Source organism: Arachis ipaensis, chromosome B08 (genome assembly GCF_000816755.2).
Source record: "Arachis ipaensis cultivar K30076 chromosome B08, Araip1.1, whole genome shotgun sequence".
In the NCBI taxonomy this organism is placed as follows: domain Eukaryota; kingdom Viridiplantae; phylum Streptophyta; class Magnoliopsida; order Fabales; family Fabaceae; genus Arachis; species Arachis ipaensis.
In genome coordinates, this window is record NC_029792.2 from 4379900 (window position 1) to 4394537 (window position 14638).

The following is a 14638-nucleotide window of genomic DNA, read 5'->3' on the forward strand; positions in this document are numbered from 1 at the left end:
AACGGTGATACTATATAAAAATCCATAAAAAAATGCTTTTTTTTTGGTATTTGTGCAGTACATAAATTTTTATTAGAGAATAAAAAAATTTATTCATATCGTATAAAAATTTTTGCACATACACATAAATTTGTATTGCAGATATATTTTGTTAGTTGAGTAAGTTAATATTTTGAGTATGTGATCCTTTAAAAATTTGTATATTATACACCAAAATTTATATATTATACGTATTTTGTTGGTTGAGATATCAATGTTTTAGACATTTGGCCCTCAAAAATTTATGTGTTGAGCACCAATTTTTGGTATTGTGCACCAAAATTTTAGTGTTGTATATATACATCAAAATTTTTATGCTCTAATTTTTTGAATATATATGAGAAGAAGATGATGAAAAAGATGAAAGAGGTTGAGAAAGAAAAAAAGGAAGAAAAGAAATTAAATAAGAGAAGAAGAAGATATTGAAGAAGAAGATAACGATGATGAAGGAGGCGGTGGTAACGCGATAACGTTGAAGAAAAAAATGCGCAGAAAAATTAACGAAGAAAAAAGAAGAGGAAGAGAAGAATAAGAAGCAGCAAACAATTTGTATGTTAAGAAGAAAAAGAAGAAGAAGTACACAATAAATTTAGTTGAAAACTTAATTTAAAAACCGTTTGAACGTCTAATATTATTGATTAATAAATATTTTTATTTTTAATTATATTTGTGACTATTAAATTTATNTTATCAAATAGAATTAGTAGTATTACTTATGTTTATTAAAAGAGTTTAATTTTGATGTATTAACAATGTAATTATATCTGTTTTTTTATAATTATTCATGCGATCAACGTAAAAATAATTATTTTTACTCATATAATATTATATACGTAGTTAGATATATGTGTAAAATTACTTTATATTGCTAATGTATTGAAATTAAATTATTATTAAAATTCACTTTTATTTCGATTTAATTTATTAAATATAATTGTTATTTAAAAAAAAAAACAAAAACTTTATCAAATTGGACGTCATTTCTACTGTTTATTATTATTTATGATTAAACATCTGTATGCATGACCTAATAATATGAATGTGACACATATTTAATAATATTTGGTTTACCTTGAGCATTGATTTTTCTTAAGTACCTTGAACTTGTAAGTAGATGTAGGCACGCATGAGTATAACAAAATAATTGGTTATTACTTATTAGTGTAGGGTGGAAGAGAGAATTAAAGTCAAAGAAGGTGTAAGAAAAAATAAAAAAAAATAAAGTGGGATATGTGGTTGGTCGATGAAGGATGTGATGTGTGATTTTGGATGAGAAGATGAATTGGCATGCGTTGAAACTTTGAAGAATGCATGATACGTGGCTATGCTCATCACTCGAAACGTGTCCCTTGTGTGAATACCGAAGACGCCTCCCGCACGTGCATGCACGCTCGCTCCATACAGTCCTACTACTATATACTTATAGTACCCTTCTGATCTACTTCTATGGGGAATAATATTTGAACATCTTCAAAGCTTGTCAACCACACTCTGCCATCCATACATGTTTTGGACAAGAATAATACTTATAATATGAGCCATGAGGAGGAGGAATACGACGTCAAAGATGAGCGCCGAGCAAGAAGGTGGCGCGGATAAACAGCGGCGGAATATGATAAACTACGGACGAACGTGTATTTTTAGATTTATGATGTGCGATAAATGTGACTGTTTTGCTTCTTTCAAGATTTTGTATGGTATTAATTAATAATTAGATGGTTTAAGATTTATTTTAAAATATTAAAATCGAAATTTTGAATTTTAATTAATTTGATTTTTAGATATATATTTAAATTGTAATATATTAATAATTAAATATATTAAATTTGAAACAAAAATTTAAAATTGAAATTTAAATTTTAAATTTTAAATTTCAGTTTTATTTAGTTTGTATTTTGAATATGTATTTAATTTTAATTTATTTTATCACCAAGAACACTAAATTTTGTATCTATATCTTTTATATCTAATTTTTATGATCTTATCTTATCCTATTTTCATAAACAAATCTAATAATTGTCTAATAACGTTATATCCAAAAAATGAAAAAACGAATAAAATAAAAAGAGAATTTAACAGATAAGTTTTTGTTCATTCTATCGCTTAAAATAGGATTTTCGAATCTTTCTAGCTCTACCAAAAGGCTTGAACAATACTACCCTAGCCAATTCTTCGCATATAAACATATAGAATAGTTTTTTTAATTTATCATCAACTAGAGATAAATGATTAAGAATTTCATTTAATAATGATAAAGATGAAAAAGGTTTTGATGGAATAATAAATTAATTAAATTAATAAGAGAAGTGATGCATGCGGCATTAATTAAGAAGTATGGTACGTTGAAGTAGCTAAGGTCTCTATATCTGACTGCACCTTACTTTCTGGTGAAGTTGCAGCACTCTTGCTTTGAGAGAGAGAGAGAGAGAGTTATTAAGTGGCCAATGGTGGTCCAATAATAATCAGGGAAAGGAAGACGGAAAACATAGATTAAATAAAAGACCAATCAATCATATCATTCAAAAAAACAAATATAAACTACTAGCAGGGTAAAACCAAGAAACCATTATATTTACTGGTTCGTTGTAGATTTCTATGATGTTTGATATGAAGTTGGTGAAGATAGGTTGCAAGTTTGAATTTGGAAAGTAGTTTGATTTAACAAAGAAGCAATACAATGCAAGACGACAACTTCAAAAACGTTGCATCGATCTGCCCTTCGTTGACTCATCATCTTCTTTTCAAAATACATATATATTATTCAAAATTATATAACATATATGCGTGGTTCATATATATGATTTCACCAAAAAACATGTGACACGTTATACGTACATATGATTAAAATCTGTTAGGCTTTATGCAGCTTCTTTTTTCTTTTCAATATAATATAATACCCGAATATTTTTTTGTTTGGGCTGATTACTGTGTTGTTCGTTTTGGACAGAAAAGATAATAGTGAACTTAACGAGATATACGTATTCTGACACTCGAGATTTGGATATGGAATTAAGGCCCAACTAAGAGTCCAAAAAGGGGCCTGGCTGGACACTAGTGTTATGATTTTGTTGGTCCAAGCCTTGTTGGACTCTGGCGAAGGATATAAACTATAGATCAGAGTACAGTTTAGTTAGTCCAAAGTGTTTAATAATTGTTAAAAACAAAGAACTCAAATTGCTATTAAAAAAAACTTTTTAAGTGGGAGCACTTTTATTAAATTTTATCCAACACTTAGGTAGTGTTTGGTGAAGAGACAAAGGCTAAGACTAAGAGACAGAAAGAGAAATAAATCTCAGTATTCTTTTTGGTGTAAAGTGCAAAAATTAAAACAAGAATGAAATTTTAATTTAATTTGTACAAAAGATAAAATTAGAATTAATTAATTGAAATGAAGGTATTTTAGGTATAAAATGTTATTAAAGTTTCAGTCTCTGTTTCTAAAATTTTAGTCCCCGTGTCCTCACTTTTTGGAAGTACTAAAATACTAAAATTTCAGCGATAGAGACAGAAATTTTAATATCAGTCTCTGAGTCAACAAACATGATACTGTGTCTCAGTCTTTCAGTGTCTGTCCTAGTACCTCAAAACAAATACTACTTTAACTAACAAAAAAAAAGTGAATGATTCTACACTATTAGTAGGGGTGTCCATGGATCGGATCGTATCCGCAGATCCGCAGTAAATATCCGCATCCGATCCGAAAATTGCGGATACAATCCGATCCGCAAATTGATCGGATCCGATCCGCACCCTTTGCGGATCGGATCGCGGATATCTGCTCTATATCCGCGTATCCGATCCGCAAATCCGCACAATAATAATTAATTATATTTACTTGTTTGTATATTTTAGTTAGTAATTATTATTTATATATTGTATTATTTTATTTTTGTTATTTAGAGAGAGTTTGATTAAAAATATTTTAGGAATAAATAAGTTTAAAAGTATGAAAGAAATATTTTTATCGAATTCTTTTACATAGAAATATGATTAAAAAGAGAAGGTTTAATTATGCGGATATATCCGATATCCGATCCGGCACTAAAAAGTGCGGATATCATATCCGATCCGATCCGATGAAAATTGTGCGGATTGGATCGAATTTTCGGCCATATCCGATCCGATCCGATCCGCGGACACCCCTAACTATTAGAATCTAACACCATTAATGTTCTGAAAATTGGACCGGACTGACCGATCGAACCGGTTTAATCACAAACCAGCAATACTAACGGTCCGGTCAGGTATGTAAAACCGGAAATCATAAATCGGTAAAAAACCATTGAACCGAATGAGAACCGGCCGGTCGGACCGAACTAGAACCCGGCCGGTTTACACAAAAAAGGAAGCTCATTCGTTTCTTTCTCCCTTTCTTTGTTTCAGTCAGAGAAATCACCCAAACCCAGCCACAAAACCCTAGCACTGTAAGCCTACACCACCGCCACAAGGAGTGGCATACTGTCGCCGTCCGTCGCACTCAAAGTTCGCCATCCGTCATCTAGCTTCCCTCGTGCTCCAAATCTTCAACCCCTGTTCGCTGTCACCGATCGCGGTTGCTTCCTCGAGCTCGGCGTCCGTGTTCTTCTGGTAAATTTTTTAACTGTTATTGTGAACTTGTTAATTTGCTAATGGTTCTTGTGTTCTTGTGTTACTTTTATTTTTTTTTGTTTTGTTGTGATTTTCTGTTCTTGAATTTGTTAAGTTGATTTGCTAAATTGTTGGGCTGCTGTTGTTTTAATTTGTCAAATTGTTTGGTTGCTGCGACTTAATTTGTTGGATTTTCTATTTAGGTCTTGTTCTTGTTTATTTGCTAAATTGTTGTTGTGTATTTATTGTTTATTTGCTGGATATTGGTGATCATTGTCTTTGAGATTATTTACTATGCAGGTTTAGTGTCATCACTGTTTTGGAATGTTTTATAATGTACTAATGTTTGTTGCTGTTTTGTAATTGCTGGTTGCAAGTTTAGTGTGATTATTGGTTAATGTTTTGGTTTAGTGTTCTCTCTTTTCCAGATTTCCCTTCTCCCTGTATTTCTGCATGTTGCTGAATTGGTAATCAATAAATTTGCCTTTTTGCTGTAACTCGGGACTTTACTAGGATTTGTTAAATTTGTTGCTGAATTTGTTGCTTCCCAGTCACAGAATCAGAACAGAATGCTCAGTCAGTGTTTGATTGATTGGCTTTGCTCACCGATTGTATTTGATGATAAATTTTAAATTGATAACTTTTAAATTTTAAATTTGCCCTGCCCATGTTACTGATTCACTGTTCTTTCAGTGCTTTTTGTTGTTGTTAATCATTGTAATAAGCTTTGTTAAAATTTGCACTGCCTATATTACTGAGTGTTCTTTCAGTGCTTTTTGTTGTTGTTAATCATTGTGGTGAACTTTGTTAAAATTTGCACCGCCTATGTTACTGAGTCACGGATTCATCCCTCTCGTCATTATCATTGGCATGAACTCCGAACCATTGGCATGAACTCCGAACCGAAGCCCCAACTCTCTGGATAAAATTGTAATGAAAGCTTATTGGGACTTTTTCTTCTACTTAAGGTATGAATCAGAATGATGAGGCCAAGTTGTGAATACACAAGTGTCAACGGACTATAACATATATTGAATTTGTGACATTAGAAGGGTGTAATAATAACAATAATGGAGTCATGTTACTTGAATATTGAGGTTTAACATTTAAACTCTCAGCTTCTCAGCCCTGTTTGATTCTTCATCTCAGGCAATTGAATCGAATCAACCAGGCCTTCCTTTTCTTTTTCATTTAGTTGATTCTTAATTTTTCTAATATATGTAACTTTCTGAATCAAGTGGATCAGATTATGTAATTTTCTTGATTTGGGATATTTTCGAAGACGCATTAGAAGAGCTATTTTATTATTATGTTTGCTATAATAATATTCACATGTTCTGTATGCTTGTGATTGTTTCGGTGTTTACATTTTCTTTCCAAGTCACTTGCTATGGTTGTTCTGAGTTAAGGCTTTGTATGTGTGTGTGAGAATGTGATAATGTTGAATGCTGTTGCATCTAATAGGAGTTCTTGGAGTACCCTCATCTTTGGTCCTTTATAATTTATTTATTATTTTATTCTAAAACGATTTTTTCGGTTGAACCATCGGTTGGACTGGTTAGACCAATAAATAAGTGAACCAGTGATTAAAGCGGTTTGATAATCAGTTCGGTTTTCAGAATCTTGTTAAAAACATTAATAATTAATTAATGGTTACAAATCACAAAACTTGCTGGACCTAGCACTTTCCTTCGACAAAAATGATCTTTAATCATTTTAGATGTAACAATTTCATCAAATTTTTATTCTTTGAAATTTTAAGAATTAATCTACTAAGATAGATGGATTCTTTTACTGTTTTCAATCAAATTTTTAATACACATATTAGACAAATAAATATTATTACAAGACAATTAGATTCCAAAAAATATATTTTTAGAAAAATTAGTGTCCGTTTAAAAAAATAAAAAAATTGATTTAAAATTATTTGGGAAATGAATTTGCATAGTTATTTGACTTATTTCACTTATTTGAAGTTATGAATGAGTGAAAATGTGGAACTAGTGTTGGTGTATGGTGAGAAAGCAGTGTTCCATTGTGTTGGTCAAAGTGAAAGACTGAAACTATAAACCCACGCTGATTTATCATAACTCAATATTCTTCCCTTCCAGACACCATGGACAACCTCAACCTGCCATTAAGGTTAGTATTGTCTTTCAACCTATTACTATTACTCCCATGTTGTTGTTGCTGTTGTTCAGTGGCTCCGCCACTTCCCATATTGCCCCTCCCAAACGCCTTCCAGATCCAATGGCAGCTGAGCCACATGTCCCTCTTCTTCCACTTCGGTCTCAACACCTTCACCGGACAAGAGTGGGGCTCCGGCCACGTACACCCTTCCCTCTTCAACCCCACCAACCTCAACGCCACTCACTGGATACACCTCGCCAAAGTCAACGGCTTCAACCGCGTCATCCTCACCGCCAAGCACCACGACGGTTTCTGCTTGTGGCCTTCCCAATACACTAACTACTCTGTTCGCTCCTCTCCCTGGAAGGCCGGCACCGGGGACGTCCTCGCTGACCTCTCCGCCGCCGCCAAACTTGCCGGCGTTGACCTCGGCATCTACCTCTCCCCCTGGGATCGACACGAGCACTGTTACGGTGACACCTTGCTCTACAATCAGTTCTACTTGGCCCAGATGACTGAGCTACTCACTAGGTATAATAAATAATATTTGGGTTTTCGAATTCGAATTTGGTATTACAATTGATTAGTTAGTTATGTTAGTTGTATGTAGTTGTTACTTGTTAGATTCATAATAGGGTTACATTGTGTTAATCATAATATGCATTTCCTGATGGGAGGTATGGAGAGATAAAGGACGTATTTTTGGATGGTGCAAAAGGAGAAGGGGAGAAGGACATGGAGTATTTCTTTCACACTTGGTTCTCTCTCATTCACCAGCTTCAGCCCGCCGCCATTATATTTTCCGATGCTGGTCCTGACACTAGGTGGGTTGGGAATGAACTTGGTCTTGGTGCCTCTACTTGTTGGTCTATTTACAACTCCAGTCTCACTCCAATTGCTGGCATTTACAATGATCCTCGGTGGGTTACTTAAATTCCTACGCTTTAAGCTCTATGCTTTGTTATGCCTTGTCTCAGATTGTTCAATGTTTTCTTTGTTTCTAACAGATATGCGGCCGAGGGAGATCCGGCTGGTCATGAGTGGGTACCTGCCCTCTGTGATGTCTCAATCAGACCTGGTTGGTTTTGGCATCCTTCAGAACTTCCAAAGTCTGCAATCAATCTGCTTGAAATATACTATAAGTCGGTTGGTCGAAATTGTCACTTGCTACTCAATGTGCCTCCAAACTCGTCGGGTCTCATTTCACCCGAGGATATCCAAGTTCTTCAAGGGTTCACTGAACTCAGAAGATCTATATTCTCCCACAATTTAGCTATAAATGCGCTTCTTGAAGCCAGCAGCACGCGAGGAGAAGGAGGAGGAAGAGGAGGGACTTGTGATTCACAGTTTAGTCCCTACAATGTTCTGAAAGAAGGCATATACACTTATTGGGCTCCAGAGGAGTATCAATCAAGTTGGATATTGTACATAGATCTTCAAGAACTAGTATCCTTTAATGTTCTGCAACTACAAGAGCCTATTCAAATGGGACAAAGAGTGAGTGAGTTTCACCTCGAGGCATTGCATCAAGATGATGTATGGAAGAGAGTTACAAATGGCACCACAATTGGATATCAGAGGCTTTTGATGTTTCCAAAAGTAAAATCTCAGCATTTGAAGCTTGTTATTGGCAAGTCTAGAGCTGATCCACTGATATCATACTTGGGGATCTACATGGATCCAGTTACCATTTGGAGCAGCATATATGATGATACAGTATTAACAAGCCATTTCAATGCAACTCAAGTTATTCATATTATCACACAAGACAACTCTCACACTGCTACTTCAACAGCTACAATGTAAACTTGCTCAGTTATTTTTCTTGTAGTTGTATGTTACACAGAAATAGAAGAAAATTTTTTGCTCATTTATGTATGTGGGAATTGGTATCTGTTTTGCTCCCCATGTATTTTGTAGAATCTTGTAGAGGACTCGTCTCTCAATAAGGAGAGCAGTAATCTGTGTAAATTGCTGTGTAATTTACTTTCATAGTATCAAGAACAAATCTTCCAAGTTTCAATGGTTATTAACTTGCACGCATTGGCCTTCAAAATTCCTAAGATAAATTTTTTTTGTTGACATGTTTATTAATAAATCAAAGAAATTAATAAGTTCACCAATATGTATAAACTAAAACTTCAGTAAGTTAAAAAATGAACTAAGTGCAAATCTCATTCTTTCACTTGTTCTATTTTAATTTTTTTTTTTGTGACTGTTCTATTTTAATTTGCTCATATCATAATATCCTTTTTAATTGGATTTTATTTATTTATTCATTATTTTCTTACTAGATTGGAACTTTAAAAGGGTTGATAGAGATATTCATAGTAATTGAGGATGGAAGCAGCTGCAGAGCAAGGAGAGAGAGGAAGCAGAACACAGATGCTAACAGGCACGGTTTTAGGGATAGACCACACCGATCTCTTTTACAGAGTCTGCGCTCTTTGTGAAAGGACCCTTTCCTTTCCCTCCGGTGATGATTCTGATGTCCCAGCTTCTTCCCTCTGCAAATTCTGCCACCCGCACCCTGCTTCTGCCTCCTCTGCCTCCAAAAGACTCTTCCGAATCCTGGTATCTTATTCTTCTTTTTTTCCCCCTTCAAAGTTCTGTTTTTTCTGTGACCCTTTGTGTTATTTACACCAAATAGTATTGAATTTTGTTGTGGGGGTGCTTTGTTTTGCAGATGTCGGTTGCGACAGAAACAAAGGTATTCAGTGTCATATGCTTCGATAGAGTTGCCAGGGTTCTGTTCGGTTGTTCTGCAGATGACTTCTTTCACTTTGCAAAGCTCCACCCTTTTTGTGGTAATCTTCTACCCCTTTCATTTGGAATTTGGATTATCCAAGCTCTCAATGATGTAGAGCTTGAACATAGAGTTTATACTGTGAAAGATTCCTTCTTTTTTTTTTCCTTTTGGGTCCTGCATTCAGCTTTGAACCTGGTTTGTATCTGCAGGTGTGACTGTAAATGAGATTCTGGAGGGAGAGATGTTCACTATGACTCTAACCAAGCCCCTCAATGGCAATGCTAGACATCTAAGGCTTGCATCCGCTGTTCCCTTGAGCTCTACATTTCAGCCCATCATTCAGGTTTTAAGAGAATACTACACATCATCACGTACTAGTTCATAGTCACAATTTATTTTGTGTAAAAATTTTAAGTGAAAATCATTTTACAGTGGCATAATTAAGGTACAAGAAGGTGGGAAATAAATGTTAGTTATTTTCATTTTATGTTAGCCATGATTCATGAGAAAGAAGTATTAGCTCCATTTAGTTTACTTGTTTGGATGGTGTCTCCATACTGAAAACTCTCTATTTCATTATACAGCCTTTGTTTGTGTGTGATTTTTAGTCCTCTTTTTTTAATATTTGTGCCAGTTAATGGCATGACAAAGTAAAAGAGAAAAGAAAAAGATCATTCACTGAGGATCGTGGCATCATGCTGAACTAACATATTTATTCAAAGATTTATTTCTAAATGAATAAAATAAAATACAGATTTGTGCACAATTTCAGGGATAGTAGTAGAAGCTAGACAATCCCAAATATTATGCATGGAGCCATGCCCACAAGTTAATATGATCACAAGCTATGCCTTGTTATTTTTGCTTTGAGTCCATCATTTAGGAGAGACATTGGCTCCACCCTTTTTCGGTGTTAGTTTCCCTTGCATCCAGTTTGTTAGCATCTGAAGTGCAGCTTTTGGTTGATCCATGGGAACCATGTGCCCAGCTTCGTTCACCTGTTTTTTCACAAAATAAAGTTATCAAAAGTGGATATAACAATGTCAACTCAAGAACACACCCTTGAACACAAACCTTGAGGAACGCAAGAGGTCCATGGCTTTTAAGAGTCCCTGCTGCCGCGCCATCTACCAAAAATGGGACAGTAGAAGCTACTTCAAACTCCTTTTGACCTGACCACTCCATTGCATGAACCCACCTTGAATTCCCTGAGCAATGAGAAACAAAAGCATTAAGAATGCTGATCATTGCACTTCTTTTTTTGTCCTTCCAACACAACCAACTTTAGCTTCAAATTAATTGAGTTGGCTGCAAAAAGCTTACCAAGCCAATTGCATATGAGATCTTCTTCTCCAGCATATACAAGAACCTGGATTCCATCCTCAAGAAGAGCTGGGATTCCAACTTCGAGATTTCTCATCCAGTCCTCCATCATAGCATCATAGACTGTGCTACTGCACGAAACAAAGTCCAAGTCCCCAACACCTAAAGCATCCCTAACTGTCTTCTCGTTTAAGAATGTCTCTACATTGGAGAAGTCATAACACAGATTTCCCTCGCATTTCTTTCTAATGTCATAGTACTGCAGTTTCAATAGTAGAAGAATTCATAAGTGAAACTATGGTAGTGTTTTTTAGGCAAATAATTAGATTGGTAAGAAAAGTGTACTATGTTCTCTTATAATACCATACATTAATGTCGCCGGCGATGGACATTATCCGACTGAATATGGCATTGCATTTATATAATGAAGTCATACATGCATCTCCACCATCGGTACCTGACAAATACAATATAATTTAAGGGTGTCAAACAAGTAAAATTACATATTGTTTGAGCAATAAGCTGGTAAGTTTTCTCCCATTGTGTTTTTCTTTTCTAAGATCATTCATCATGGGGCTAAAAAATTTAATTTGTAACCTAACATAACATACCACAGCTTTTTATGGCATCTTTGCATGATGGGATCAACTTGCTGATACTATCATAATCAGACTTTTTAATCAGTCCTCTGTCTAATGCATAGTCTGTGTATGCTTGGTACTGAATTTCCGGATTGGTCAAACCATTACCAATAGCAAAACCCTGTTTATGAAATTGATCAAGAGAATCAGTATAATTATTATCAAGTAAAGGCAATTAACAAACCTTGTAATGTACATATATAATGAGACAGTTTTGAGACCTTGAGATTGATTATTATTCCTTCCTTTGCTTTGTTGCCTTGGTGAACCCTTGATGCAAGAGCTGGAATGTAGTGTCCAGCATATGACTCTCCAGTGATGTAGAAATCATTCTTGACAAATTGAGGGTGCTCCTTGAAAAATGCCTGTCATTGATGTAGAATTGGAGTGTACATGTTATTTTTACCACCATGCATTTTCACTTTATGAATTGTTTTGTTTAATCACAATTATGAAATGGACTTTACCTGCAAGAAATCATAGAGATCATTGCTAACACCTGCTTCATCATGGCGGATGTCATCATCATCAGAAGTATAACTAAAGCCTGTCCCAATAGGCTGGTCTACAAAAAGAATATTTGATGCCTACAAATCAAAAGTAAACATTGATGCCAACCATAACCAATAAAGCTAATGTAACAGTTTGATTCTCTGAGATAGGTACTAGCCATAGCCCCATGTGTGAATGTGCTGAGAGACATAAATTATGACATTCTTTTTTGTTAACTATTCTTAAAAGCGAGGCATTTGCATGGAATGAACATGTTAAAGTAATATTTTGAGAGAAAATGCAGGAGAAAATTTATAGGCACCTTGTCCCAGCCAAATTCATTCCAAACAAGAGACAAGTTCTTTGTGATTTGGAAAGGACCATTCTCATAAAATAAAGCAAGCTCACTGCTGCACCCTGGTCCTCCGGTCAACCATATGACAACAGGGTCTTCCTTCTTATTGCGAGATTCAAAGAAAAAGTAGAACATCCTGCACCATTGATATGAGAAAGTGGCAAGAAATTTAACTTTGTTAACCAAAATATCCAACTTCTTGGCAGTTATTTCTCTCAATAACTGCATAGAACTGCAACAGAGCTTTCTTTGACATGAAGCTAGCAGAGAATTTGATAAGTAAATAACTCAATTGGAACTTCAAATTGCATAGCAGGGTTCATATGTATGTTTAGTTTCCTTACCTTGCCGCTTTGGAACGAGGAAGGCGATAGTACCCTGCATGATGACCAAGATCTTGAACAGATGTACCTGAAGAAGAAGAAGAAGAAGCAAGATTGTAAGGGAATGTGAGCTTCTTCTTCACAATCTTTCCAGGGACAAGATGAGTGTTACTCTCTATTCTGTTAATGGAGCCTTTAGGGAATAGGTTAAGGCCTCTGATGAGGCTCTCGGCCGTGAAAGAGTCGCCTGAGGGGCAAGTTGTAGTTTGAGCTGGAGAGGAGAATGAAGGTGAAATGAAGAGGAAGATGGTGGAGAGTAAGAAGAACAACATAGAAGATGATGCCATGATGTTTGTTTTGAAATGAGTAGAAATAAATATGAATGGCATCTCAATTTATAGTAATTAGTCTCAAAAGTGTTTGAGTATGGGAGGGTTAACAGTTGCCACTACGCACTTTATTAGTCTCATCTTAATATTTAATTATACTTAACAATATATATTCAAGCAACTTCAAATAATTGAATTCTTGGAGGTGTGTAATCAAAATGCCTTCATATTCCTTCATTTATATTTTAATTACAATTTTCATTTAAAAACATATTCATGTGAATAATCATCTTAATAAAGGAAAGTGTATAATTTCATTACTAAAATGTAACAGAGGGATGACAACTCAGTTAGCATGCCTTACAAGGATGGATTCCTCCATATATAATCATCAATTCTTAGTTTTATTTTTTATTAAAATATGTATATCCATATATATGGTATTAAGTATGCTAGCTACTACGTTTTGTTAATTATTCCGTTTACGATTTTCATTTGAATAAACAATGGCTAAAAATTAAAATAGACAAAGTAACAAAAATTTAATCCAAAAGATATATAAAACCATCATGTTTATATATATGCAATTAGAAGTGCAATTGCTATCTATTTATATATATATGCATGTTAGTATGTTACTACTTTTTATAGTTTAATTCGTTTTTTTCCCAGCATGGCACATGCATATGTATTGGCATGGGGTGTTCTATAATTGTGAAGCTATGTAGAAAAGGAGGTTAAGAAAGTGTTGCGTGTAAGATATAATAGTGATGCCTTAAATAAAAGGTCACGCAATTTTGACAAAATATACATCATAGATAAACGAGTATCATATCATATATATTAGTGTGTCCCACTTTTTAGCCCATATAATATAATAACATGAGATTGGTTAGTTTTCCGTTGAAGGTAGGTGTACAACTTATAACTGAAAGTGGCGTATAAGTCCACCAATAATGCCTTAAACTCAGAATCAAAGTAGAGGATCCAATCCATGACCCCGTGACACTTGCATTTGCATATATGTTTGTGTGCGCATTAAATCCTCAATATTTTCTTTTTGCCACTTTTGAGAAAAAGGAACTTGTCTTCTTCCTCATGCATAAAACCTCAGTGATGATACGTCATTTTAGTTTCATCAACAACTTGTATATACGAGTCACGATTTAATTCTGTTAGTAATTTGCCACTTTATGTGCACGCATATAAGATATGAGACGCCACCATATTCATTCCCATTTCTTTATCATCGTTTGCGCTCTGGGCAATGACGCATATGAAAATAACCACATAACGAAATCATATATATTCCGATGAATTAATGACTACATAAATGTATAGTAACAATATTTGGTCTCACTTATGTTATATATGTTTCTATCACACAGCATCGCTTATGGTTATTCCTTATGCATGCGAAAAATCCTCTCATAACTCGCTAAGATTTCCGTTCATATATAAAATAAGAAGAAGTATAGAGAGCCAATGGAATATTTGTACAATGTGTACAATAGAGGTTTAGAAATGTCCGATTTAGTGCTTTTGGGATGAGTGGTTTCATGACTTGATATCAGAGCTCTAGATCCGAAAGGTTAAGAGTTCGATCTTTGGTGATATTTTGATATTCAGTAAAATAATTTTATACAGACAACTAATTATATATTGTCACA

General features: G+C 34.6%; 3 protein-coding genes across 4 annotated transcripts; 2 read left to right on the top strand and 1 right to left on the bottom strand.

The window, feature by feature from the left end:
• Positions 6514-8799, top strand: LOC107613829 (alpha-L-fucosidase 1). 2 transcript variants are annotated; one of them, XM_021108647.1, is made up of 3 exons: positions 6514-7287; positions 7434-7580; positions 7764-8799. In XM_021108647.1, exons 1-3 carry the CDS (start codon positions 6743-6745, stop codon positions 8560-8562), a joined length of 1491 nt encoding a protein of 496 aa, XP_020964306.1. In that variant the 5' UTR covers positions 6514-6742; the 3' UTR covers positions 8563-8799. The 2 variants fall into 2 exon arrangements, with proteins under 2 accessions (XP_020964306.1, XP_016171481.1); XM_016315995.2 differs by having other exon boundaries at positions 6524-7287; positions 7434-7676.
• Positions 8995-10039, top strand: LOC107612811. Its single transcript, XM_016314562.2, has 3 exons — positions 8995-9330; positions 9443-9563; positions 9715-10039. Exons 1-3 carry the CDS (start codon positions 9097-9099, stop codon positions 9888-9890), a joined length of 531 nt encoding a protein of 176 aa, XP_016170048.1. The 5' UTR covers positions 8995-9096; the 3' UTR covers positions 9891-10039.
• Positions 10202-13129, bottom strand: LOC107612810 (serine carboxypeptidase-like). The gene is made up of 9 exons (XM_016314561.2): positions 12661-13129; positions 12284-12452; positions 11937-12056; positions 11691-11834; positions 11440-11590; positions 11197-11285; positions 10829-11087; positions 10580-10713; positions 10202-10503 (listed from the first exon to the last, which is right to left on the bottom strand). The coding sequence occupies exons 1-9, from the start codon at positions 13026-13028 to the stop codon at positions 10381-10383; spliced, it is 1557 nt and encodes a 518-aa protein (XP_016170047.1). The 5' UTR covers positions 13029-13129; the 3' UTR covers positions 10202-10380.